Here is a 27,596-nt window from a genome sequence, read left to right on the forward strand (position 1 = left end):
GTGCTGGGATTACAGGCATGAGCCACCACGCCCGGCTGGTTCAATTTCAATTCACGGAGTTTTTCGAACCTTAATTGTCTAAGTTTCAGGGTTCAATAAATTAAACTTAAAAAATTATTATACTTTCACTTTTGTTATCAAACCATAAATGCATTTTCATAAAAACTTATTAGAAAATCTATTAAGAGGCTGGGCACAGTGGCTCACGCCTGTAATCCCAGCACTTTGGGAGGCCGAGGTGGGCAAATCACCTGTGGTCGGGAGTTGCAGACCAGCCTGGCCCACATGGTGAAATCCTGTCTCTACTAAAAATACAAAAAAATTAGTCGGGCGTGGTGGCACACGCCTGTAGTCCCCAGCTACTTGGGAGGCTGAGGCATGAGAATCGCCTGAACCCCGGAGGTGAAGGTTGCAGTCAGCCGAGATCATGCGACTGCACTCCAGCCTGGGTGACAGAGACTCTGTCTCCAAAAAAAAAAAAAAAATTATTAGTCTGTTTAAATTGCTACTTTGTTTTGTTTCAAATGACAATTTTTGTTCAATAATCTGCTTCATTTTCAATTTCTTTAACTTAGTATGGCTGACTAAATCTGTCAGCTTTAATACATAAACCATTTCTTTCTCATAAAGTATTGATATCTCTGTTAGAATATCATTTAAAACTAAATCTCCTAGCCAGGCCCAGTGGCTCATGCCTTTAATCCCAGCACTTGGGGAGGCCGAGGTGGGTGGATCACTTGAGGTCAGGAGTTCAAGACCAACCTGGCCAACATGGTGAAACTGTCTCTACTAAAAATACAAAAAATTAGCTGGGCATGGTGGTGAGCACCTGTAATCCCAGTTACTCAGGAGGTTGAGGTAGGAGAATAGCTTGCACCCAGGAGGTGGAGGTTGCAGTGAGCTGAGATCACACCACTGCACTCCAGCCTGGGTGACAGAGCAAGACTCCATCTCAAAAATAAAACAAAAATACTAATCTCTTGAAAACGTTCTTAGTCTACAAATGTTTAACTATTCCCATTTTAGTTTTTCTTAAGTGACTTACAAGTTTTGGTGAGATTTACAAACTACTTTTACAGCTTACCATTAGTACTACCTCACCCACTGAGGTCCAAATATCTTCCATTACTTATTATAGCAACTCTGAGATCTTTGAGTATATATTTCTTTCTTTATGTACAGTGATAAATATAATTCAGTAATAATTATATTACTGGTCATTCTCCTAAAGCATACTTTATAAAGAATATGTATGATAAGGCAGATGTTACCCAGATCTCTCTCATTAATCAATGGTCATTAAGTATTCTAACAATTCACTTGAACTATATACACTGAAATTTATATTACTAATATTATTGCTTATTACACTTATTCTTTACCAACCAGTACAAAGTCTAGTAACACTGTAAGGTCCAAATATTCAGTAAGATAAATATTACAAGATTAATGAAATGACTACAGTGAGTCTTCAGTTAACCAAATGTGGGTATGGGGAGCCAAATGCCAACTGCATTATATTTAAATTCACATTATTGTAGGTTCCATTATCATGAGCCTTTTCCTGTAGTTTTTTGTTTTTTTTTTGAGATGGAGTCTCATTCTTTCCCAGGCTGGAGTGCAGTGGTGTGATCTCAGAGCTCACTGCAACCTCCACCTCCCAGGTTTAAGCGATTCTCCTGCCTTAGCCTGGCGAGTAAGTGGGATTACAGGCGTGTGCCACTACGCCTGGCTAATTTTTCTATTTTTAGTAGAGACGCAGTTTCACCATGCTGGCCAGGCTGGTCCTTGAACCCCTGACCTTGGCCTTCCAAAGTACTGGGACTCTATTTCAAATAGTGAATATCAGCCACTATGACATAATTGTGACACAGATAGAATAGTAGAGAGAGATTATAGAAAGGAAACTGTTATTAGAATAAATCGGTGCTTTTCTTTTCTTTTTTTTTTTTGGAGATGGGAGTCTCCCTCTGTCGCCCAGGCTGGAGTGCAGTGGCGAGATGTCGACTCACTGCAAGCTCCGTCTCCCGGGTTCATGCCATTCTTCTGCCTTAGCCTCCCGAGTAGCTGGGACTACAGGCGCCCGCCACCACGCCCAGATAATTTTTTTGTGTTTTAGTAGAGATGGGGTTTCACTGTGTTAGCCAGGATGGTCTCGATCTCCTGACCTCGTGATCCGCCTGCCTCGACCTCCCAAAGTGCTGGGATTACAGGCGTGAGCCACCGTGCCCGGCCTAACCAGTGCTTTTCAAACTTTTAAACACATTTAAGTGTGCATAGAGAATGAGAGGCAGCGTGTACAGAAGATTCAGGTACTTTTTTCTTTTTTTTTTGAGATGGAGTTTTGCTCTTGTTGCCCAGGCTGGAGTGCAGTGGTGCGATCATGGCTCACTGCAACCTATGCCTCCCAGGTTCAAGAAAATCTCCTGCCTCAGCCCCCCAAGTAGCTAGGATTACAGGCGTGTGCCACCATGCCCAGCTAATTTGTATTTTCTTAGCAGTGACGGGATTTCACCATGTTGGTCAGGCCAGTCTCGAACTCCTGACTTCAAGTGATCCACTCGCCTTGGTCTCTCAAAGTGCTGGGATTACAGGCATGAGCCACTGCGCCCAGCAAAGCCAGGTACTTTGATCTGTATTCAAGGCCCTGGCATTCCTCAGTGAATGCTTGAAGAAAACATGTGAAGTATCTAGTACCCGGTAAGATACTTCGTAAGTATGTATTTCCTTGCCCTCTTTCTTCCTCAGTACACTGATTAAAAAAGAGTCAATGGATAGATCTTGAGATTATCTAGATGGGAGATATCTAGAAGAGAAGATGGATTGAGATTTCCCCCTCAATAGACAGGGGGAAATTCAAGCACATGAGAGAACCTAGGGCAGGTCAAACTCTTCTGGAAAATAGCAGACTATGTAAAGACAGACCTAAAGTAAAGGGAAGGAAAGTTAGGAGAGTTTATATTTAGTGGGAGAAGAGAGGAAGAAGAGAAGCAGGGGATCTTTAATAAGACATCTCTGCCACCGGGCGTGGTGGCTCACGCCTGTAATCCCAGCATTTTGGGAGGCAGAGGCGGGCGGATTACCTGAGGTCGGGAGTTTGAGACCAGCCTGGCCAACATGGTGAAACCCCGTCTCTACTAAAAATACAAAAATTAGCTAAGCATGGTGGCACACGCCTGTAATCCGAGCTACTCGGGAGGCTGAGGCAGGAGAATTGCCTGAGCCCAGGAGGCGGAGGTTGCAGTGAGCTGAGATCGTGCCACTGCACCCCAGACTGCCAGACAGAGTGAGACTCTGTCTCAGAACAAAACAAAACAAAAAAAATAGAAATCTCTGCTAGGAAAGAAAGATTAGATGGAAAATAAAGGCGTTGCAGAGGCTGGAATGTGTAAACTCACAATGGTTCCAACAGCAGTTCTGAAAATGTTCCCCAGCAGCACTGAGCAACACGGATGCGCAAAGAATATAGATGTTTGGATTTATCCAGGACTGGGAGTTGGCAAGATAAGAATGGGCAAGGAAAGGAGAAAAGTGATCTGAGAGTGAATGCTCCTTAAGTGTCATTGAAGTGAGTGACTATAGAGTACAGGTGAGGTAGAGAAAGAAGTAGAAAGAAGTTCACAGAGTGAACAGAGAACAGTTGATGGTTTTAAGATCTTGCCGAGTTCAGAAGATGGTTTATGGCAACATAACTGGCATTCACTTTTCTGTGTTAATAGCTATGACTACAGATCAAGTGAAGAGTTTTGATTATTCTACAAGTAAAATGACTGTTAAAAGTCCCCAATTTGGCTGGGTGTGGTGGCTCATGCCTGTAATCCCAGTACTTTGGGAGGCTGAGGCGGCTGGATCACCTGAGGTCAGAAATTCGACACCAGCCTGGCCAACATGGTGAAACCCCATCTCTACTTGAAAAAAAAAAAAAAAAAAAAAATTAGCCAGGCAACGTGGCAGGCATCTGTAATCCCAGCTACTTAGGAGGCTGAGGCAGGAGAATCGCTTGAACCCGGGAGGTGGAGGTTGCAGTGAGCCGAGATCGTGCCACTGCACTCCAGCCTGGGCAACAAGAGTGAAACTCTGTCTCAAAAAAAAAAAAAATTCCCAATTCAATGACAAACATTTCTGATATTGACAAAGACAAGATAAAATTGACAAATGAATAATGAAGAACACCAGGCCAAAATTAATTTGATAGGCAAGGAACAAATCTACTTAAGCAATTTTTATACTTAAAGATAGACATTTTAATGTTTCTAGTCAGTGTTAGATTTTTAAAAATAATGTTTTTTAAAAGTATGGGTTCATAAAGTTCAACTTTCCATACTATAACATCAATAGCCATGATTTTAACAGGTTTCCTTATCACTATTAAAATGGGAGATTTAAACTATTTTAAAAGTTACTAAAGACAGCACCCAACTTTTCAAAGATTTAGGTTGAATGCTTGGGTGAGGATTTCTCATACAAATATATGGTAAATAGATCCTAAGTAACATATTATAGAACAAACCAAGCAAAACATGTTTCTAAGGGAAACATAAACTTTCATTTTGGGATGTCAACAAATCAAATATTGAAATCAGCTTTTTTTTTTTTTTTTTTTTTGTCCTACCTCTTGGGCCACAGATGACTTCAGTGGCTTGGGTCTAGAAATTATAGAAAACTGGTAACAAGGTCAGGGTTAAGGCACTAAAAAGCTAATTAGTGCTTGATATTAAGCCTTTGGTTACTTTTCAGTCAGGCCCTCTCAGGCTAACACTTTCTTTCCTTTAATCAGGGCGATTAAAGATGCCTACTCACTTTCCATTCAAGCACCTATTGTCTTCAAGGGGGGTGGTGATGTAGGCGGGAAGGAAAAGGGCATTTTTCCATGCTTTTGTACTTAAGGTAAGAAAACAACCCTTTTAAGATTGTCACTATCAATGATGGGGAAATATAATAAGGTTCAAAGGCTCCCTTCTAAAATATCCCATACTCTCTTTTTCCGCTTCCCAATTGGAAAGGGAATGCTGTACCCATACACTAAACAGTTTGGGGCACATAAATGTTACATTACAAGGGAGAAAAAAAGATTTAGACTAGCATGTGAATTTCATCAAGCAGAGACACCTTGGTTAAAAAGCAAAACTTGTGGGGTGGAGAGGAAGGAAAAAAGGAAAATGTAAAAAAAGGACCGGAGTGCTTACTGTTTATCATTATCAGCCTTTTCTTTCTGTTTTTTTTTTTTTTTTTTTTTTTTTCTGAGATGGAGTCTTGTTCTGTCACCCAGGCTGGAGTGCAGAGGCGCTATCTCGGCTCACTGCAAGCTCCGCCTCCTGGGTTCACACCATTCTCCTGCCTCAGCCTCCCGAGTAGTTGGGACTACAGGTGCCCACCACCGCGCCCAGCTAATTTTTTGTATTTTTAGTAGAGACGGGGTTTCACTGTGTTAGCCAGGATGGTCTCGATCTCCTGACCTTGTGATCCACCTGCCTTGGCCTCCCAAAGTGCTGGGATTATAGGCGTGAGCCACCGCATCCAGCCCATTATCAGCCTTTTCATAGAAGACTTCAGTGAGGGTGTTTCCAGGGGGGAAAAGTGAGATATTCTTTACAGCAGCATTTAGGAAAAAAAGAGATTGGTCTTTGGGACAGCTAGCTAAAAGAAACTGGCTTGGAACTGCCCAGATAGTACAGTTAGAAAGTGTATGGATAAAAATTCCTGGAAGCAAGTCTTTTTTATTGACGGAATAAACACAACACTGATGGTAGTAGGGTAGAATTGGTGGCAATGTCCTGTCACTGCAATTGACATTCAAAGCAGACCTACATAACTGTGGCTGCTTTTGATTCTTTCAACTTTGAATTTTGATTATCTGTACTACAGAGGGGCTTCTAAATGAAAACGAATTCACTTGCATCACCCTTACTCACCTATTTACTGTTTCTGGAGAATAACAAATTTTTTAAAAGGTGGTAAGGCTAAAAGACAAAAAAAAGATTAACTAAAATAAGCTATGAGGCCCAATCAAGAATGGCTTAACATTATTCATTTTCTTCTTTGAACATCTTACTTAAGTGTTTTATTAGGGCTACTAGCTCAGGGTTCCCACCACGTGCATCAATCTGTTTATAGGCTTTAGCTTCAAGCTCTTTAAGAGTATTACGAGTGTATTCAAAAGAACCTACATCCTCAAGATAATGTACACAGTATTTTTTTATATCTATGTTTTCTGTTCTCTGGCGCAAGATATTCTGCACCTGGGTGCTTTCAGGCCTCGACCAAATAGCATGAATAGTAGGAAATGAGAACTTCCCCTCTGTCAGATCTTCACAAAAACTTTTGTTTTCACTATATTCTTTGGAGTGTAGATTAGCATAATCATCCCTAATTTGGAAAAAGAGCCCAAGTGTATTAAGTAGTGGTTTTAAATCTTCTTTGTAATCAGAGAACAACTGCATGAGACCTACTGCTAATCCAAACAGTCCACCTGTTTTCTGCAGCACCATAGCTTTATATTCTTCTTCAGTGGGACAAGTGTAATTATCTCTCCAGTAAATATCTAGGCCTTGTCCCTGATGGAGTTCCAAAAGCTGGCGGGTAAAAAGCTTCACTGCATCTGGGTGATCAAGGGTTAAGACTTTCTCCAAGCCAAGGAAATACACATAATTGGCAGAATTGATGACAGATGGGATTCCATAGATGCTGTGGGCCACTGGAAAGCCACGTCGGAGTTTTGAGTTGTCTTCAATATCATCGATGAGTAAACTGGCATTATGCAACATTTCTGTCACTTCAATAATAATCTAATAAAAAAGAATTGAAAATTTCACTTATTTGAACTATTCAAAACTTACTCAGTTTAATTAACAGATTATGAAAGTCTCAGGTGTATTAATTTTCACAACTAATAAATATTTAGCAACCTCAATATAAAATAATATCTTGCATGAGGACTAAATTCAATCAAGAACTAGGAATATTTTTATGTGATAGCTATTAATTTCTTGGGGATTAATGAGATTAGAGTTGCCTAATACCTGTAGCTTGTCCTCTGGAACTTTCAGCCAATGATTAAATGCCTGTGAAAGTTTGGTTCTCACTTGTTTACCTGCAATTTAAAAATAAAATGTGACAATGTGATAAGTGTTTTAATTATGAGTATTTTAACTACAAAAAACACATTCAGAAACTGCCTTTAAATTGATCAGACTTGCTAAATCCAGCCTCATCAATCCATTACCTGCTGCAGAGCTTGCCTTGCACTGCTCAATAACCCATTCTCAACCACTCCGAAAGCCGGATCATAAAGTGCACAACCTTCTAAAATTAGGGCAGGCATGGGAGACTCTAAAGCACTTCAGTGGCCTACTAGTCCACTCTTTTCATCTGAACTTGAATAAACAATTTTAAAGTAGGATGGGCTTTTAGGACTTAGGACCTAATTTATTTCTTGTTTTGAAAAGGAAGCTAGTTTATTTATTTATTATTTGAGACAGAGTCTTGCTCTGTTGCCCAGGCTGGAGTGCAGTGGCATGATCTCCGCTCACTGCAAACTCCACCTCCTGGGTTCACATGATTCTCGTGCCTCAGCCTCCTGAGTATCTGGGACTACAGGCACACACCACGCCTGGCTAATTTTTGTATATTTTGTAGAAAGGGGGTTTTAATATGTTGCCCAGGCTGGTCTTCAACTCCTGAGCCCAAGCGATACACCCACATCGGCCTCCCAAAGTGTTTCGATGACAGGCGTGAGCCACTGTGCCAGGCCAAGAAGCTAGTTTAGTGTTCAGTTAATTGGCACTACCTATTTTACATAACTATAGGTACTGTTAATAAAATATATTTTACTATTACCTCATAGAATTACCTCTTGAAATTATCTATTTCTCCTTTAAATTAAGGTTTTAGAGATGGGGAAGCTCTGCTTCTTTCCTTTCAAAAATGAGATCATCATGCACTGAAGTATTCCTTTTAATATCCTGAGTTTAGTCAAAAGTTAATCTCATTATTTTGACTAGGGACATTCATTTTTCAGTATCTTCTTTTTTTCTTTCTTCCTTTTTTTTTTGAGACAGGGTCTCACTCTGTCACCCAGGCTGGAGTGCAGTGGTGTGTTCACAGCTCACTGCTGCCTCCACCTCTTGGGCTCAAGTGATCCTTCCACCTCAGCCTCCCGAGTAGCTGGCACTATAGGTGCAAGTGACCACGCCCGGTTAATTTTTGTTTTTGTAGAGACAGTGTCTTGTCATGTTGCCCAGGCTGGTCTCAAACTCCTGGGCTCAAGCAATCCGGCCACTACAGCCTCCCAAATTGCTTAAATTACAGACGTTGAGTCACCTTGCCCAGCAGTATCATCTTTTTCTTACACGGAAAGCTCAAGATAGGTCTTTTTGTTTTTTGGTTTTTTTTTTTGAGACGGAGTCTCATTCTGTTGCCCAGAGCGGCATGATCTCGGCTCACTTGCAACCTCCGCTTCCCAAGATCAAGCTATTCTCCTGCCTCAGCCTCCTGAGTAGCTGGGATTACACGCATGTGCCACCATGCCTGGCTAATTTAAGATAGGCCTTTGGATAGAAGTTACCACTAGAAGTCATTGTAGTCATATACAAAGGAATGCTAGATAAAAACCATGGCCAGTTCACTTAGTAAAAATGTTCTATAAATTTTCTGCTAAACGAACGCATGGTAATAACATCCTAATTTTAGATAAGGCTTCAGGAAAATGGTTACATAAAAAGTTAAAAGTAAAATACTGTTTTCTTTTTTTTTTTTTGGAGACGGAATTTCGCTCTTGTCACCCAGGCTAGAGTGAAATGGCGTGATCTCGGCTCACTGCAACCTCCGCCTCCTGGGTTCAAGCGATTCTCCTGCCTCAGCCTCCCAAGTAGCTGGGATTACAGGCGCCTGCCACCACGCCTGCCTAATTTTTGTATTTTTAGTAGAGACGGGGTTTCACTATGTTGGCCAGGCTGGTGTCAAACTCCTGACCTCAGGTAATTCACCCATGTTGGCCTCCCAAAATGCTGGGATTACAGGTTTTTTTTTTTTTTTTTTTTTTTTGGAGACAAAGTCTTGCTCTCTCACCCAGGCTGGAAAGCAATGGCACGATCTCGGCTCGGCTCACCACAACCTTCGCCTCCTGGGTTCAAGGGATTCTCCTGTCTCAGCCTCCCGAGTAGCTGGGATTACAGGTGTGCGCCACTACCCCTAGCTAATTATTTTGTATTTTTTTCCTGAGATTGAGTTTTGCTCTTGTTGCCCAGGCTGGGGTGCAGTGTCACGATCTTGGCTCACTGCAACCTCCGCCTCCTAGGTTCAAGCTATTCTCCTGCTTCAGCCTCCTGAGTAGCTGGGATTACAGGTGTGCGCCACTAAATCCAGCTAATTTTTTGTATTTTTAGTAGAGACAGGGTTTCATCATGTTGGCCAGGCTGGTCTTGAATTCCTGACCTCAGGTGATCCACCCACCTCGGCCTCCCAAAGTGTAGGGATTACATGTGTGAGCTACTGCGCCCGGCCAATTTTTTGTATTTTTAATAGAGACAGGGTTTCCCCATGTTGGCCAGTCTGGTCTCGAACTCCTGACCTCAAGTCGTCCATATGCTTCGGCCTCTCGAAGTGCTGGGATTACAGGTGCGAGCCACCACGCCCAGCCTATTATTATTATTATTTTTGAGACAGGGTCTCGCTCTGTCACCCAGGCTGGAGTGCAGTGGCACAATCACGGCTCGCTGCAGCCTTGACCTCCTAGGCTCGTCCCCTGAGTAGCTGGGACTACAAGAACAAGCCACCACGCCTGGCTAATTTTATTTTTATTTATTTATTTTTTCTAGAGGCAGGGTTTCGCCCTGTTGCCCAGGCTGGTCTCAAACCCCTGGGTTCAAAAGCAATCTGTCCCACTTGGCCTCCCAAAGTGCTGGGATAATAAGTGAGCCATTGCACCTGGCCTATATCACTTAAACACATTTTTTTGAAGATGAAAAACAGAGTCTCAATGTGAAATTTCATTTTTCATTTTACTTTTGAATGTTATATAGAAAACAGTACAATATATGGCTTATTTTTGAGGTACTACAATTTTAATACTTTTTTCCCCTCTGATGACATGCTAGTGTTTAGCCTGATACTTTTAAGTTCCCCTCCCCCTTTTTTTTTTTTCTGAGATGGGGTCTCCCTTTATCACCCAGGCTGGGGGGCAGTGGCATGATCTTGGCTTACTGCAGCCTCGACCTCCCAGGCTTCGGTAATCACCCCACCTCAGTCCCCCAGGTAAGCTGGGACTACAGGGGTGTATCACATGCCTGGCTAATTTTTTGTATTTTTAGTAGAGACAGGGTTTTGCCATGTTGCTCCGGCTGGTCTCGAACTCCTGGGCTTAAGCCATCTGCCCACTTTGGTCTCCCAAAGTGCTGGGAGTACAGGTGTTAGCCACTGCGCCTGGCTAAGTTCCAAAATAATTTCTAACACTGAGGCGAATCACAGAGATCTCTCAAAATTAAAAGATTACTGCTTCCTCTTTAAGATCTAAACATTATTGTCTCTCTTTTTGGAGCCCTTCTTCCTCCACTGCCAGCTTCATCTCTCCCTAATCCCACCCTTCACCTCATCTAGGGCCCCACACTAAGGCAAATAAACAAACATAAACATAAGATGACAGCAAGTATGAGAAATTTAAAAATAAAAATCATTTTCTTTACTAATTTCAGAAAATCCTTTTTTTTTTTTTTGAGACAGGGTCTCACTCTGTTGCCCAGGCTGGAGTACAGTGGCGTGATCTCGGCTCACCACAACCTCTGCCTCCTAGGCTCACGTGATTCCCGTGCCTCAGCTGGGACTACAGGCATGCACTACCATACTTGGCTAATATTTGTATTTTTAGTAGAGACAGGGTTTCACCACGTTGGCCAGGTTGACTTCAGAAAATCCTGATATCATTATTAATATTTATTAGCAAGAGTAATATTACAACAGTATAAATGACCTGGCACACCTCTAAGTTACTTTAGTAACTCTGAAGCTCTCTGTAAAAAAATAAGTGTGTTATGTGCACAGTGCAATGTCATATTTCTTTAGTAGTATCTTTTGAGGTTGTATTCCATCATGGATCAAGAACGTACTTGAATAAAAAGGTGAGGTACCTAATGATAATTTTAAATATGTTATCTAATGTCTTAAAGCATTATTTTCAAGTAATGAGAACTAAAAAAAAAAAAAGTCATAGAAGGTGGTCACAGCATAAGTAAGCATTATGGTTAAAATGTAACTGTAGGCAGTCCTTGCTTTGTAAATAGCAGAGTAAGAGACTTTCAAGCGATGCTTGTTAGACTTTTGTCAGCACTGATAACTGGCTTGCTATTAATGCCAGCCCAGTTCCAGCTAGTGTTTGTGAGCGTGTTCTAAAGGATGTCTGGCAGTAAGAGCTGGGTAGAGTGAAAGTGAAACTGTGCCATGTTTCTCACTGGGAGATACTGAAATAAGTTACTAACTGCTGGATAAATGTCATTCAAAAGCAGTCTCTTGGCTTTTTCTTAAACAGTGGGCAACCTTCCCTTTGAATTCTCCATTTCTGTCATTCCCTCATTCTTCTCATGCATTGACATTAGCAGGCGAGTCTCTATTAGGGTCGGCCAAAATAAAAATGACACTAATTATGGTTTCCAAGGTGTAGCACAGGAGCTAGCATTCTTTTGGCTTTTATCCTTCTGAGGCTCATGAAGAACAGAAATGCACATATTACCATAGAGATGTGCTCATAAAGAAACGTGTGTACTTTAGCACAGAAATTTAAAAGTGTCTATTGAGAATGAATTGAGAGCATCATTAGAGTTTAGTCACAGTATGGCTAAACAGGTTTTTATGCTTGTCAAATAATTTACCAACTTTTATATTATTTCTTCTTTTTAAAAAAATGTTTAAAACAGAGAGAGGGACTTGTTATGTTGCCCAAGGTGGTCTCAAACTTTTGGTCTCAAGCAATCCTGCCTTGGCTTCCCAAAGTGCTGGGAATACAGGTGTGGGCCACCACACCTGGCCTATATTATTTCTATGAGAAAGAATATTCTAATACAAATGATTTTTTATTACAATAACCCGTTTATTATATTCATGAGTTTTTGCTTATTACCATTTCCAGACAAGTTCTTTTTTTTTTTGAGTCGGAGTTATCATTCTGTTGCCAGGCTGGAGTGCAGTGGTGCAATCTCAGCTCACTGCAACCTCTGCCTCCCAGGTTCAGGTGATTCTCCTGCCTCAGCCTCCCGAGTAGCTGGGACTACAGGCATGCGCCACCATGCCCAGCTAATTTTTGTGTTTTTAGAAGAGACGGGGTTTTACCACGTTCGCCAGGCTGGTCTCGACCTCTTGACCTCATGATCCGCCCGCCTTGGCCTCGAAAAGTGCTGGGATTACAGGTGTGAGCCACCACGCCCAGCCTCCAGACAAGTTTTTAAAGAAACAAAATAAAGCAAAAACACACACGTACACGTGAGGTAGGAAGCCATGTCCAGGTGGCACACCGTTATACAGGAATAAAGTGGGCTATGTTTCCAAATACTGTGATTTTAGATACATTATTATTTGGCTCTCAAAGGAACTAGTAGTATATGAAATGCAGTGTATGTGTGAGATGCTGGAAAATACAGACATAGAAGGTAAACTTGAACATGGATGGTAAATAAAGTGTTCTACTGTTAAACAAATCTGCATAACTTCCCCTAATATCTAAACAGTGGGGAATCTGAATGCATAATATCCATAAAGAATACAACCTCCAATGAGATACCAAAATGTTTTAAGTATTTTTATTTTTTAAGGTATGTTAAATAATTGGATATGTTTTAAAGGGTGCCTTCAAAAATTACGTTTCTTTTTAAGAGACAGGGTCTCACTAGGTTGCCCAAGCTGGAGTGTAGTGGCTATTCAAAGGTGTGATCATTGTGCACTACAGCCTTAAACTCCTGGGCTCAAGCCATCCTCCTGCCTCAGCCTCCCAAGCAGGTGGGACAACAGGTGTGTATCACTGCACCTGGCAAAAACTACCTTTTAATAAAGAAAAAATTATAATGTTCTACTTATCATTTTTCTCATATGCATTACCTTAAATAGAAAATCTCAACAGCTAGCAAGTCTAACCTTTTCTATTTGCTAACATTTGAACGACCGCTACTGTATGAAAATGACCCTATATGGACTGCAAGTGAAGTATTACCTGGTAACTGAAGTAAGTATTTATATGGTTCTAGAAGAATTCTTTGGACTGTTTCTTGAGTCTTCTCCATTGGATTTAAACTTCAAAGCTAATCTGTCAAAAAGGAGAAACATAAAGATCACATGAAACTAATCATCTTTGAGTGTCAAACTGCAAAGGAATTTGTATTTCAAGGTGTTTGTGAAAAGACACCTAGTCTGGTTTAAAAAGAAGATTCTGTTGCCGGGCACGGTAGTTCACGCCTGTAATCTCAGCACTTTGGGAGGCTGAGGCGGGTGGATGGCTTAAGTCCAGGAGTTCGAGACCAGCCTGGGCAACATGGCAAAACCTTGTCTCTACTAAAAATACGAAAAATTAGCTGAGGTGGGTAGATCACGAGGTCAGGAGCTCGAGACCAGCCTTCACACCATCTCTACTAAAAATACAAAAATTAGCTGAGCATGGTGGTGTGCGCCTGTAGTTCTGGCTACTTGGGAGGCTGAGGCAGGAGAATTGCTTGAACCTGGGAGGCAGAAGTTGCAGTGAGCTGAGATCACACCACTGCACTCCAGCCTGGGTGAAAGAGTGAGACTCCAGTCTCAAAAAAACAAAAAAAGATTCTACATCTATGAAGCCTTGAAAACATGTTAAGTGAAAGAAGCCAATCTCAAAAGACTACATGTTTTATGATTCCATTTATATGAAATGTTCAGAATAAGCCAATCTACAGAGACAGAAAGTAGATTAGTGGTTAGGAATAGGTACTAACTGCTAATGAGTACAGGGTTTCTTTTTGCAGGGATCAAAATGTTATAAAATTAAATTGTGATGGTTGCACAGCCCTGTGAATACATTAAAAACTGCTGAAATGTACACTTTAAATGGGTGGTATGTAAATTATATCTCAATTAGAAAATTCTTCATTCAAGTGATTATATTGGTCAAAGTGTTGTCTTGGTTTTTAAGTTGTTTTCTTAGTCACGTAACTTATATTAAGCTTTTCCTATTTTAATCAACCACAAAAGGATTAATTTGTCAATGGCAAATGTCAAAACAAACCCAAAGAATTGGAAAGATACCTCTGTATTTAACTGATTACACTAATTAGTAAACATATCCTTTTTTAAATGAGCACTAAGATGAGTATGTTTTATGTATTTGAAATTTAAAGGGATTCTCCTCGTCCCCCTAGTAGTTTCTCTACAATCAATCCATTTCAGAGATTTCTGATTTAAGATACGCATTAACTCAAATGCATATATTTATTAAACATATTCCCCTTTATACTGAAATCTGTCTTATTTCAGTATTTCCTAGAATAACACTCATGGTCTTCCTAGGGTCTCCCTGTACTGTTGAATCTCTATTTCTTTGTATCTGTTTCTATTATTACTTGTCCTCATATTAGGAAACTTTTTCTAACTGCTCTAGCATTTTTGGCACATTTTGGGAAGTTTATTACTTTTATCCTCTTTCTTTTGCTTCTTGGGACTATGATTTAGTCTTTAGAATCCTGAGCCCACTTCTAACCAACTTTTCTACAACAAAAAGGCTAAATGTAATATGGCATCTAATGGCAGTTTGTGGTTAGGGCTGTTCAATGAGTTGCACATCATTGGATTTTGGAATTGGAAACCACTTTAGAAAGTTATCTCAGTATGCCAGAAGATAAAGCACAAGAATATATTTGCTTGAATGAGGGCCACTTTTTTTTGAATGAAGAAAATGAAGTTGAGTTCATGTACTTTGTGTTATTCTGATTGCTCAAAGGTCCTTTTGTTTTTTTTTTTTTTGAGACGGAGTTTTGCTCTTGTTGCCCAGGCTGGAGTGCAGTGGCGCGATCTTGGCTCACTGCAACCTCCGCCTCCCAGGTTCAAGTGATTCTCCTGCCTCAGCCTCCCGAATAGCAGGGATTACAGGTTCTCGCCACCACGCCCAGCTAATTTTTTGAATTTTTAGTAGAGATGGGGTTTCACTATGTTGGCCAGGCTGGTCTCAAAACTCCTGACCTCAGGCGATCCACCCGCCTCAGCCTCCCAAAGTGTTGGAATTGCAGGTGTGAGCCACTGTGCCCGGCCTGATCCTTTTTTTCTAAGTCTGGGCCAGAGACTTAGAAATCTTCAATTTAAATATGCATCTTGTATGATTCTGATACAGCTGCTTGAGAATGTTAGGGGAACTGGAAATAGGTTGCTTACATGGTACCACACCACACCACAACTAAGGGGGTGTGGGCTATTGTTATTTATTATAACAGTGAGGATGTGTTCCTTTTTTTTTTTTTTGAGACGGAGTCTCACTCTGTCGCCCAGGCTGGAGTGCAGTGGCATGATCTCGGCTCACTGCAACCTGTGCCTCCTGGGCTCAAGCAATTCTCCTGACTCAGCCTTCTGAGTAGCTGGGACTACAGGTGCCCACCACCACGCCCAGCTAATTTTTTTATTTTAGTAGACACGGGGTTTCACCAGTGTTCCTCGATTTCTAAATTTGCCCTAGTAACTTCATAATGTTAAGTAATAAAAGTCATCTTTTATAGCCCAGTCACCTGATACTATGATCTCATTATTGATACTCTCAGGGGTAAGGCAATTCTAGTACTGTAACTTCTTGCTGGCATTAAATTAAAAAATGTAAAATATACTTAGGAGCAGAATCTGACTTTTGTGGATTTATATTATAAATTAATCCCCAAAGACAAGACTTTTGCACATATTTCAGTAAATAAACACACTGATTCATATACATGCAGCCAAGCAAATCCGAAGATCCTGAGTAAATACCAACAACGTGCCACAAAAGTAAAATTTCCAAAATCTTGCACTATGTGTTTATTACAGCACTAGTCACAATAGTAAAGATATGGAATCAACCTAAGTGTCCATCAGCAGATGACTGAATAAAGAAAATGTGGTATATATACAACGAATGATTACTCAGCCATTAAAACAAAATGAAATCATGTCATTTGCAGCAAAATGGATGGATAGCCCTTAAGTGTAACAAGTCAGATACAGAAAGACAAATAGTACATCTTCTCAATTATAAATGGGAGCTAGATAATGTGTATACACGGACATGGAGTGTGGAATGATAGACAATGGAGATTCCAAAGGGTGAGAAGGTGGGAAGGAGGTGGATGATGAAAGATTACTTATAGGGTACAACGTGATTATATGGGTGATGGACACCCTAAAAGTCCTGACTTCACTACAATGCAACCTATGCATGTGATAAAACACTTGCACCCCATAAATTTATACAAGTAAGAACAAATAAAAAACCCTCCAAACCAAAATCTAATTATTAGTGCTAGCATTCCACTTTTCCAGCACAATTACAAGTGTAGAAGTGCTGAGACTACCCAATTTGGTGACAATCAGGTATTTAATGTTCCTGTTTTGTAGCAGTCAATGAATACAAGGGTAAAATGGTTTGAACCACATTGTCTCTGTCATGCAGTTGTTTTTCTGCTGTGAAATGAGACGTGTAATATGGCAACAGGAGAAAAGAATAAAACTTCTACATATGTATGCACTGTTAGGCAGTTGGTAGGCACACGATAATGGGTGGCTGAAATAATAACACACACATATAACCATCAACTGTGCAAGTGCTTTGATGCTTCCCCATACTGTAAACCATCTCATGGGTCACAGAAACCTTTTGAGAATATGATGAAAGCTATGAATCTTCTAAAAAAAAAAAAAAGCCCGGTGTATGTGTTAATAAGCTGCAACACAAATGTATACACTGCCACAAAGACTTACAACATACAAATTCTCAGAGATCATATAGTCCCTGAATGTTTACATGCACCTCAGATTAAGATCCCCAGCTATGGAATATCTTTACCCTTTAATGCCAAGCAGACAAATATTAATGTTTATGTTATAATAAACTAAGACATAAATTCCACTAGCTTAACTCTTTATTGAAGGCAGATTACAAATGAAAATGAAAGCACAAAACTAGCGTATACTTCAGGTTACTCTTCAGGATTGAAAGGCATTTTTTTTGTAGTCTGTTCTTATCTATATGAAACAATCATAAAAAAAATCAGCACTCCACCAAAAGAAATCATTTTAACAACATGAATTCGACGAGAAACATCCCATATGGAAAATTTCTACATCCATCTTGACTAGCAATTAATACCAAAGACGTCACAAGGAAAAAAAGGCTCATAAAGACTCAAGTAAGCGAAATAATCAATATACCTATTAGGTAAATACCTATTTAGGTAACCTATTACCTATACTATTTGATCTCTGACACGTTACCTTATCATCAGGGATTGAAGTAAGAAAAGAAGATGCAAAACAGCAAGAATAATGGCTTAGCTAAAAGATTATTATCGAACATCATTAAAGGTAGAATTAAAAAAGCATCTCACATACTTCTCTATTTAAATGTTAGCACCTATCTTTTCTCAACTACAGGTTGGGAGCAAGAATCACGTTTGTATATTTTCTCACAGCCTCCAAAACACATTTGACTGAACTTAAAAATCAATGAGATGCACTTTCAGAATTCCCTTTTGTGTCAGGATCTGTAACAGGTGTACCCTGTTGCATAGAAATCAGAGCTAATCTTTGTTTCAATTCGTAGAGCTTTGCGGTTGATGTTATTTTTCAACTTAAAACACTAATTATGCTTTAAAAAAATATTTCCTTTGCTCACTTAGAGATGTTTAAGAACACTCACTTAACAAGTCAATTTCCTTTCCCAGAGGATATTTACATACAAGCATTTTCAGTGGTATGAAAACATAAGAACCTCAATTTTTCTAGGTATCGACAACCAACTTGCCTTGTGTCTTTTTTTTTTTTAAATTTTTTTGAAACAGAGTCTCGCTCTGTCGCCCAGGCTGGGGTGCACTGGCGTGATCTCGGCTCACTGCAAACTCCGCCTCCCGGGTTCACGCCATTCTCCTGCCTCAGCCTCCCGAGTAGCTGGGACTACAGGCGCCCGCCACCTTGCCCGGCTAATTTTTTTGTATTTTTAGTAGAGACGGGGTTTCACCGTGTTAGCCAGGATGGTCTCGATCTCCTGACCTCGTGATCCGCCCGCCTCGGCCTCCCAAAGTGCTGGGATTACAAGCGTGAGCCACCGCGCCCGGCCGCCTTGTGTCTTCTTAAGAGCCTAAAGGATTCTACACACCGTGGCATATACTCTCACCCGCCTTTGTTTTTCTTTTAAATAAAAGGATTTCCCAATTTATCACAGCTGGAAATTTCAGCTATCACGTACTAAAGTTAAATGTAAAGAGGCATTAGTGTGTGTTACATGAACTCTACTAGTTTCCTTTTAGAGTGAAAAAACTACAGAATACCTCAGTGAGAGACTGAAACTTCTCACTTTCAAACTAAAAAGCTGCCAGAAATTTGTTCAGAGTGAATCCATAATTATTAATACAAACGCTCCATTCTTTTCACCATGTGAACTACTACGGCAATAGCCTCCTCGTCGGGCTCCCTGCATTTGCCTCTTTAACTATTCTTTTTTTCGCTTCTTCTACTCTTCAGCCAGGGATGACATTTCAATCGGAGTCATCTCTCCCTTCTGATTGAGATCCTTGGAAGATACCCCATTGCTATTAGGACAAAATCAAAACTCCTTTACAAAGCCTAAAAGGTTCGACACTCCCCCTCATCCCATCTCTCCACGCTCAGTTCTTCATACTGGAAAAGCTCCCTTCCGCCACAGGGCTTTCCAACAAGTTAGTCTTTTTGTCTGGAATGTCCTTTCCTTCTCTCTTTCCTTAGTTAACTACTGCTAGCCCTTCAGCTCTCAGCTCGATCCTCACTTGCTCAGAAACCCTTCCTTTCCCTCCCTAAAGAAGCCAAATTCCCTCACATTCTCCTATCACAGTGGAAGTCTCCTCTGGGGCACTGCCACTGCGGTAATTTCACATTGTTTTGTTCAGCATCTGTCCGTCTCGCCAGGCGCAGGTCTACGAAGGCAGAGGCCACCCCAGTGGTCGGCGCTCAACACCCACGAAGAAATGAAAGCGCCTTCTAACGCGTTAGACGATGAAACCAGGGTACACAACCTTGCGTCTAAGAAGTGAACATCCCATGCAAACGACTTTTCAAAGGGAAGGGCCTGGTTTGAGAATGGCTAAACAGAGACATACAAATGTGAAGCGCATACTGAATCCTTCCATTCATACTCCAAGAGAAAGACGATGGATCTGAAAGAAGCTGCCTGATATAAGCAGGGAATTTCAATCACTTCGAGGCCGATTTTCCACAGCGGCTGGGCAGAGAACTGCAAACGTCTACAGTGCTAGCACAAGAGTCCGGAGGGGAAGAAACGGTGGGGTTTCTGCTTCCTCCTCGCTCAGATGCTCCCTTCCGCCCCACTTGGCCAACCCTTCCTTTCCCTCCTCGCTTAAAGCCAGGGGATGGAAAATTCATACACAATCCGGTTCAGCATCCGGGTCCTCACTCTCCTTTCTTTCTTTCCTCTCTGCCCCGCCTCCCAGCCTGCCCCGCCTCCCAGCCTCCCCCGCCCTTCTTCCCATCCGGGTTCCCCCCAGCCGCCACCACTGCCGCTCACAGTTCAACGATGATATCACGACTTTCACGCCGCCGGTCCGGGAGTAGCTGTACCCCGCATCAACTTCCTATTTTATAATGTGGACTTAGGCTCTTCCCGATGCCTACATGAATCCCTCCCACTACTTCACCACAGAACTCTCCGCCCTCCTCAGCCGCCAGCGACACCGCATTACTTGGTGCAAGAAAATGCGCCATCCCGGTCACACTGCGCAGGCGTCGTTGCCGCCTCCCTACTGCTTTGTTGCCCCGCCCCTTTCACCTCCCCCCCGCCCCCGCCCCGGTGCACGCAGGCGCAGGGCATTGCGGGCCTTGCAGTTCTCGCGGACGAGGATTTGCGCGTTGGCCCCAGAGGCCGGACTTCATTTCCCAGAAAGCCTTGAGGCGTAACTTTCTGTTTCCATAGAACTGGTGGGAAAATGGCGTCGTTGTTTGTATCCAGGGACCAATAGGAACAGTGTATAGGCGGGTTCTAAAGAACTTTAACCAATCCAAGGTCGTCTAAGAGGCCATCCGGGAAAGAGGTAGGGGAGGGGGGGAAAAAAAATCTAGGGGAGGGGAGAAAGGAGGGGGGAACCTAGAGTCGGTGGGGGGGAAGCGATGTTTGCCCGTCAGTCGAGTCCGGAGTGAGGAGCTCGGTCGCCGAAGCGGAGGGAGACTCTTGAGCTTCAGCTTGCCGCCGCCACGGCCACCGCCTGGACCTTTGCCCGGAGGGAGCTGCAGAGGGTCCATCGCCGCCGTCCTCTGGAGGGCAGCGCGATTGGGGGCCCGGACCTCCAGTCCGGGGGGGATTTTTCGTCGTCCCCCTCCCCCCAGCCAGGGAACCCGAGCGGCCGCCAAACAAAGGTACCAGTCGCCGCCGCGGGAGGAGGAGGAGCCGGAGCCTCTGCCTCAGCAGCCACTGGACCCGCCGCCCTTCTTCCCCATCTCTCCCCCGGGCCTGCTGGTTTTGGGGGGGAGAAGGAGAGAGGGGACTCTGGACGTGCCAGGGTCAGATCTCGCCTCCGAGGAAGGTAGGGACATTTTCTGGGGCTTTCGTGGTCTCCTAAGGGGGTTCTTTTGGGAGTCCCTGGGCCCGGCCAAGGAGCAGAGGAAGATCGCTGTGGTGGTCCCTGCGGCGCCCGAATTCGGGGCCTCGGCCTCCCGGGAACCCCCACCCCCCGCAGCCGCTGTGTCCGAGCCGCCCCCTGGCTGGGCGGCCGCACATTCAGCGGTTTAGCGGCCGCGGTCGGGGGCCCGGGCAGGGTGGGGGCTGTTCCGCCTCCGGGGCCCTCGGCCCTCACGTTGTCCCCGCGGCGGGGCCAGATGTTGATCTCGCTCCCACTTGTCGGGTCTGAGCCCGGAACGGGACGTGGGCAGGGGCTCTGTGGCGGGCCGGTCCTGCCCGCGGCACACAGGCCTTCCTGGCCCCTCGGTGGCCCCCAGCCGGCCTCTCGCTCGGACGCGGCGCGTGGGGGCGCGGACTCGCTCGGCCGGGCGCCGAGGCCCGCGGGGAGAGCGGCCGGCCCCGCGCCGGACGCCGGGCTTGTTGTGAGTTTCTTCTCTGACAGAAATGGCGTCATTGTCGTAGACGGGAAACTCCGTCGGGTCTCGACAATGGGGACGGGAAGCTGCCGAGCTGTGTAGGTGGCTGGGTTTGCGGGGATGGCGGGGCCGGAGGGAGCCCCGAGTCGGCGTGTGATGGTTCGGGGGCTGGCGCCTGGTGCGGCTCTTTCTTCGGGGTTCGGGCGTCGCTCGCTTCCTTCCCTCCGCCTCCGCCGGTGCAGAGGGGTTCCTTTGGTGTTGACTGGGTGTCTTTTGTTTCCCCTCCAGGTGCAGCTGAACCTGGTGTTTTAGAAGATACCTTGGTCCCAGAGTCATCATGAAGGTAAGATTGCCTGCGGAAAACGAATCTCTGGGGTTATCGAATTCAGGAAGTAGGGGGTTTGGACGAGGTCGTCGTGTGGGGCTTCCGAGTTTTGCAGAGGAAGGTGTGTTTGGTGACTTGGTGACCGAGCCCTTCCCCAGAGAGACCGGGGTCAGCTGGCGGGCTTTGCTGTGGAGTTGGAGGCAGTTATAGGATATCTCAACTGAAGATGATTCTCCCATATTGAACATCTCTTTTTGTAGGGAATGAGAGGAATAACGGCATGAATTAAAGTGTTTTAAAAGGTAAAATAAAAGCAGGTCAGGTAATCTGACCCTAGAAACTGAACTGTATTGTGGTTCTATCAGTTACACTGATGAAAGAGAATCTTATTTATTGTGTGAACAGTAGTGTAAAATTTTAGCAGAAAACTCTGACTCGTCACAAAAATAATTTAATTGAAAGATTTAAAAAGAGAATTTTGGTGATCTTTACACAATTCAGAGATACCAGTTGTTTCTTGTATTTCCAGGGACTTGGGGTTATATGGTTTATTTTTCTTTATTGATCTGGTTGGTCTGTAAATAAGTCAGAGGCTCTGTTGCATTATGCTGTGTGGAAAACTGATGGCCAGTTTCCTTTTAGACGTAAACATGTTAACTGAGTGGAGAATAGGTCAAAGAATTTGCTTAATTGTTGGAAGAAATGATAACGATAAAAATACAGGTATTTTTGTTACTTGAGAGAACATGTATATGAATGCTGTCTTTTTTTTTTTTAACACATTCTAGAATAAAACCTTAGGTTTTTGAAAAGTCTGGATTCAACTGGTGGAACTTAGACACTAGCTTGTATTTTTTCATCCATTACAAATTCAGAAGTGCTTGAAAAGGGTAGAGTGTTCATAAGTGTAGAAATGCAACAGATAGCATGTTAGAATATCAACGTTGTCTACTTTTGACAGTTCCTATTAACTATTTAAAAAAATATTTAACTTGTCCTCAGAATCAAGACTGCTTTGACAGTTCTGCATCCAAATTAAAATTTGTAATGCTTATGTTTGTAGAAGGTAAAAGCTGTGGCTACTTAAATCTTGGTCTATTATACAGAGTAATTAAGTTTAGTCTAATTTTTTTAAGGTTTTCTCTTTGAGTCTGGGATGCTGTAAACTACCTGAAACAGTTTATTCTATCTCATTTCATGAAGCATAGACATGTTTCAGGAATGAATCCCTTTTGTTAGTCACAAATCCTAGCTATACCTCTCGTGACCTGTGTAAAACAGTGGTGAAAGTGCATTTATTAGGTAACTTGTATATGTACCTTGATGTTGGGTGAGAATTTCTTAAGAAAAGTTTTGGTTTGAGTAAGAAATAATAAGTTCAGAAGCCGAATAAATAAAAGGTTTAGTTTGGAGTAAATGTAATCTGTCACAGTTCCCAGTGTTATAGTGCTTGTCACTTCTTAGGTGCTCTATAAATGTTTGGTTAAAAAAAATGTAGTTAAGCTGAAAGTCTGAGATTAAAATGTTTTTTTTTTCTTCCTTTCGTTTCCTTTTTTTTTTAAGTAGTCTGTTTGAAAAAATGAAAGTATGTTGGAAACTTTAGCCTTTAAAGTTTCTTGGTAATACTAGCCAAATGCAAATTTTTTGGTATCATTTTAGAAATACTAATTTTAAGTGCTCAGCATTACATTCTATTGCATTTTTTAAAAAGGTACTTTTAACGTTAAAAGGAAAAAGTTACTAAAATAAATTTCTAACTTCATACAAGAACTTCCTGTTATAAGTATAGCAGATCTCAGAGAATCTGCTAGTAATTATTAGTACTAAAAACTTAGCTTATTTCTTACAACTTTATTTCTTATGCGATAAAAGATGAGAAGCTTCTTGTAATTTGTATTTTGCTTTAGCAAAAATTGCAATTCAGAATCTATTTAATGTTGAGTATATTAGGCCTAAATTTTGTTTCTTTTTCTGTGTGTTCGCAATTTCTTTCTTTCTTTTTTTATTTTTCTTTTTGATATAGAGTCTCACTATTTCACCCTGGCTGGCACGATCTGTAACTGCTGCCTCCTGGGCTCAAATAATCCTCCCACCTCAGCCTCCTGAGTAGCTGGGACTACAGGCACACCTGGCTAATTTTTGTAGTTTTTGTAGAGATGAGGTTTTGCCATGTTGCCCAGGCTGGTCTCAAACTTCTGGGCTCAAGTGAGTCTCCCGCCTCAGCCTCCCAAAGTGCTGGGATTACAGGCGAGAGTCACCGTGCCTGGTGTAATTTCTGTATTACGATGATCATTGAGCTATAGAAGGTTTTATGCCATTTATTGGATCTTACCAAACATATTTGTACTTTGGAGCAAGCTTTTAAGTTTGAATTGTCTGTTGTATTAACGACAAGTCTTTAAATTTTATTAAGTGACAGTTTATTGAGGTGATTGAAAGTTAGATTATGTAGTAATACTTTTTAGGTGTTGTTTTAAAGTTTAAGTGTTGTATGTTTTAGCAGTTTTCCCATGTACTACCTTTAAGAATTTATGTAAATAAATACATTCCCATTACTGACTAATATATGCTGTTACTTTTTTCACAGTGTGTTTTTGAGGAATATGATTCGTAGTACATAAGGAATTTGTGCTGTAACATGGATTGTGATGTTGGTGTTATGTTGAATTTATTTTTCATGCTCTTGATAGACTTTTAAAAATCAGTGGTACCGGCTGGGCATGGTGGCTCACGCCTGTAATCACAGCACTTTGGGAGGCCGAGGTAGGAGGATCACCTGAGGTCAGGAGTTTGAGACCAGCCTGGCCAGCGTGGTAAAACCCTGTCTCTTCTAAAAATACAAAATTAGCTGGGCATGGTGGCACACACCTGTAATCCCAGCTGTTTGGAAGGCTGAGGCAGGAGAATTGCTTGAACCCAGGAGGCGGAGGTTGCAGTGAGCTGAGGTTGCGCCACTGAGCTCCAGCCTCGGCGAAAAAAGTGAAACTGTCTCTCTCAAAAAAAAAAAAAAATAATAATAATAAAATAAAAATCAGCAGTGCCACATTATAAGGAGGTGGTAGATTATTAAAGTTTGTAAATAATTCCAAGACTTATTTTTATTATGTCAGGTTGATTTTTACTTTTTTTTTTTTTAAGAGAGAGTTTTGCTCTTGTTGCCCAGGCCGGAGTGCAGTGGTGCGATCTCGGCTCACTGCAACCTCCGCCTCCCGGGTTCAAGCAATTCTCCTGCCTCAGCCTCCCGAGTAGCTGGAATTATAGGCATGCGCCATCATGCCCGGCTAATTTTGTACTTTTAGTGGAGACAAGATTTCTCCATATCGGTCAGGCTGGTCTTGAACTCCTGACCTCAGGTGATCTGCCCGCCTCGGCCTCCCAAAGTGCTGGGATTACAGGCGTGAGCCACCGCGCCTGGCCGATTTTTACTTTTTTTTAACTCAAACTTTTTTTTCCTGTGTCTATATTGTACATGTTATTAACGTCTTTTATTATGTAGCAGTAAATTTTCAATTAAAATGGGCTGGTTGGGCTGGACATACCAGAATCTTTAGAGGATGAATGATTTAGATGATTATACTTTGGCGGGCATGGTGGCTCATGCTTGTAATCCCAGTACTTTGGGATGCTGAAGTGGGTGGATTACTTGAGTTCGGGAGTTCAAGACCAGCCTGGCCAAAGTGGTGAAAACCCCTTCTCTACTAAAAGTATAAAAAAATTAGCTGGGCATGGTGGCACATGCCTGTATTCCCAGCTACTCAGGAGGCTGAGGTAGGAGGATCGCTTGAACCTAGGAGGTGGAGGTTGCAGTGAGTCGAGATGGCATCACTGCACTTCAGCTTGGGTGACAGACCCCATCTCAAAAAAAAAAAAAAAAAAAAAAAAGATGGTTATATTTAGAATCCACATAGATTGAATTTTCCAAATGTACTTTCTTCAACAATGATTGGCTTAGGCCGCATGAAAAAATAATGGATTGATTACAAATTCCCTTTTTTAATGCCCTGTGTGTGTACATGTTCTCTCTCTCTCTCCCCCCACTTCTACCTTTGTTTCTCTCCCTATCCACTCTGTCGCTTCCTTCCCCTCTCTCTTCTTTTCCTTCCCTGTATTGTTTTTTCCTTCCCCCTCTTCCTTCTGTCTCACCCCTTTCGTAAGTCATTCATTTAACAACAACCTGTTTCATGTATCAGGTAATACAGAATGAAGGTGGGTGAGGCATCTGACCTGCTTTCAGGGAGCCCACAGTGTAGCAGAAGATGCAGATAAATAAAGCAGAACTCCTAGCATATCGATTTATGAGTATTCCAACATAAAATAATTGTAGGAAATGCTATGAGAGGACAGAAGAGGACAGCTAAATCAGAGAGCTATGGAAAGTTTTCTGGTGGAGTTGACATCTAAGCTGAGTATGAAGGCTTTTGCTAGGCAAAGAAGGGAAGAAAAGAGTTTTTCAGATAGAGGATAACGTACTGGAAAATGAACAAAACAAGGTGAAGTATCTGGAAACTGTAAGTGATTTGGTGTGACTGAATTAACTTAAAGCATGATATGTTTGGGTAGGAATAGAACGGCAGTGGTGGGAGATGAAGCTGAGTGAGGGAGTTGAAAATTTTCTTGGCCAGGCATGGTGGCTCACACCTGTAATCCCAGCACTTTGGGAGGTTGAGGCAGGTGGATCACTTGAGTTCTGTACCAGCCTGGCCAACATGGTGAAACCCTGTTTCTACTAAAAATACAAAATTAGCAGGGCATGGTGGCGTGCGCCTGTAATGCCAGCTATTAGGGAGGCTGAGGCAGAAGAATAGCTTGAACATGGGAGGTGGAGGTTACAGTGAGCCGAGATCATGCCATTGCACTCCAGCCTGGGTGACAAGAGCAATACTCTGTCTCAAAAAAAAAAAAAGAAAAGAAATTTTCTTGAAAACTACATGGAACGATTGAAAGTTGTTGAGAATTGCTTGAACCCAGGAGCTGGAGGTTGCAGTGAGCTGAGATCAGGTCACTGCAAAAACAAGGGAAGAGCTGAATGTAAGGATGGAAATTCCAGGTAAGAAGTCCAAGTGGAAAATGAATAAGGGCCTTAACTAATGCAGTGGAAGTGGAGCAGAGAGGATAGATCTGAGCCTTTTTGAAGTAGAATTCAGGGCTGGGCGCAGTGGCTCACACCTGTAATCCCAGCACTTTGGGAGGCCGAGGCGGGTGGATCACGAGGTCAGGAGATCGAGACCATCCTGGCTAACATGGTGAAACCCCGTCTCTACTAAAAAAATACAAAAAACAGAAATTAGCCAGGCTTGGTAGCTGGCGTCTGTAGGACGCTGAGGCAGGAGAATGGCGAGAACCTGGGAGGCGGAGCTTGCAGTGAGCCGAGATCACGCCACTGCACTCCAGCTTGGGCGACAGAGCAAGAGTCTGTCTTGAAAGAAGTAGAATTCAGGACCTAGTAACTCATCCTGGGGTAGGAGGAAGATGGTGATTTTTGTCTTAGGAAATTAGATAGATGTTACTGTCATTTGAAGCATGCTGTCATTGGACGTGCTGCTTAAGATGTAAGAGTAAGTAGGTAGGATGAAGTCAGAGGCTTGGTTAATCTGGTGTGAATGTTAACCTCATATCTATATTTGAAGGGATTTAAGATCCATAACATGGCAAATTTCGTGCTATAAATTTGTGGTCCTTTTGATGAACAGGTAATCTTGTAAAATACTAACTTGTTTTCTGTCCAAATTGCTAAATCTTTGTTTATTGTAATAAAAAAAATACTAGATGAGTACCTATGTCACTGAAGAATGTGTTTTTGCCAAGTCAGCCAGTGAATTCAGTCATTGAACACATTGTGTACCTTCCTTGTACCAGACATTGTTCTGGGTTTTGAGGATGCAGCAGTGAGTAGAACAAGAGTTCTTACCCTCATGGAGTTTACTTTCTACTATGGTGGACACACATTAAGAAAAAAAATAGTGGTAAGTGCTTTGAAGAGAAATGATACGGAATCAGAATAAGAGGTTAGAGTGACAGA

At 42.4% G+C, this 27,596-nt stretch overlaps 2 protein-coding genes across 10 annotated transcripts in view; one reads left to right on the forward strand and one right to left on the reverse strand.

Annotated features, from left to right (window-relative positions):
- Positions 1 to 5,697: 5,697 nt before the first annotated feature.
- GGPS1 (geranylgeranyl diphosphate synthase 1) lies at positions 5,698 to 21,186 on the reverse strand. 4 transcript variants are annotated; one of them, XM_054497325.2, is made up of 4 exons: positions 21,012 to 21,186; positions 13,190 to 13,282; positions 7,020 to 7,090; positions 5,698 to 6,785 (listed from the first exon to the last, which is right to left on the reverse strand). In XM_054497325.2, exons 2-4 carry the CDS (start codon positions 13,257 to 13,259, stop codon positions 6,024 to 6,026), a joined length of 903 nt encoding a protein of 300 aa, XP_054353300.1. In that variant the 5' UTR covers positions 13,260 to 13,282; positions 21,012 to 21,186; the 3' UTR covers positions 5,698 to 6,023. The 4 variants fall into 4 exon arrangements, with proteins under 4 accessions (XP_054353300.1, XP_054353290.1, XP_054353302.1 ...); XM_054497315.2 differs by lacking the exon at positions 21,012 to 21,186 and adding an exon at positions 19,730 to 19,938; XM_054497327.2 differs by lacking the exon at positions 21,012 to 21,186 and adding an exon at positions 19,305 to 19,692.
- Positions 19,788 to 27,596, forward strand: part of ARID4B (AT-rich interaction domain 4B) — a 160,428-nt gene continuing 152,619 nt past the window's right edge. For 5 of the 6 annotated variants that reach the window (XM_063670896.1, XM_063670899.1, XM_063670903.1 and 2 more), the window contains exons 1-2: positions 19,788 to 20,741; positions 21,541 to 21,595. In XM_063670896.1, the coding sequence (XP_063526966.1) occupies positions 21,590 to 21,595 (6 nt within the window). In that variant the 5' untranslated portion in view covers positions 19,788 to 20,741; positions 21,541 to 21,589. Of the gene's footprint in view, positions 20,742 to 21,189; positions 21,351 to 21,540; positions 21,596 to 27,596 lie in introns of those variants that run through there. The other variant, XM_063670892.1, reaches the window with a different exon arrangement.

This window comes from Pongo pygmaeus, chromosome 1 (assembly GCF_028885625.2).
Source record: "Pongo pygmaeus isolate AG05252 chromosome 1, NHGRI_mPonPyg2-v2.0_pri, whole genome shotgun sequence".
Classification (NCBI taxonomy): Eukaryota; Metazoa; Chordata; class Mammalia; order Primates; family Hominidae; genus Pongo; species Pongo pygmaeus.

Excerpts from the sequence above, each read along its gene's own strand:
- GGPS1 (XM_054497325.2), bottom strand. The coding sequence starts at position 13,259 with ATGGAGAAGACTCAAGAAACAGTCCAAAGAATTCTTCTAGAACCATAT. Across the intron at positions 7,091-13,189 it reads ATACTTACTTCAGTTACCAG|GTAAACAAGTGAGAACCAAA; the intron begins GTAATACTTCAC and ends TTTAAATTGCAG. Across the intron at positions 6,786-7,019 it reads TTCCAGAGGACAAGCTACAG|ATTATTATTGAAGTGACAGA; the intron begins GTATTAGGCAAC and ends CTTTTTTATTAG.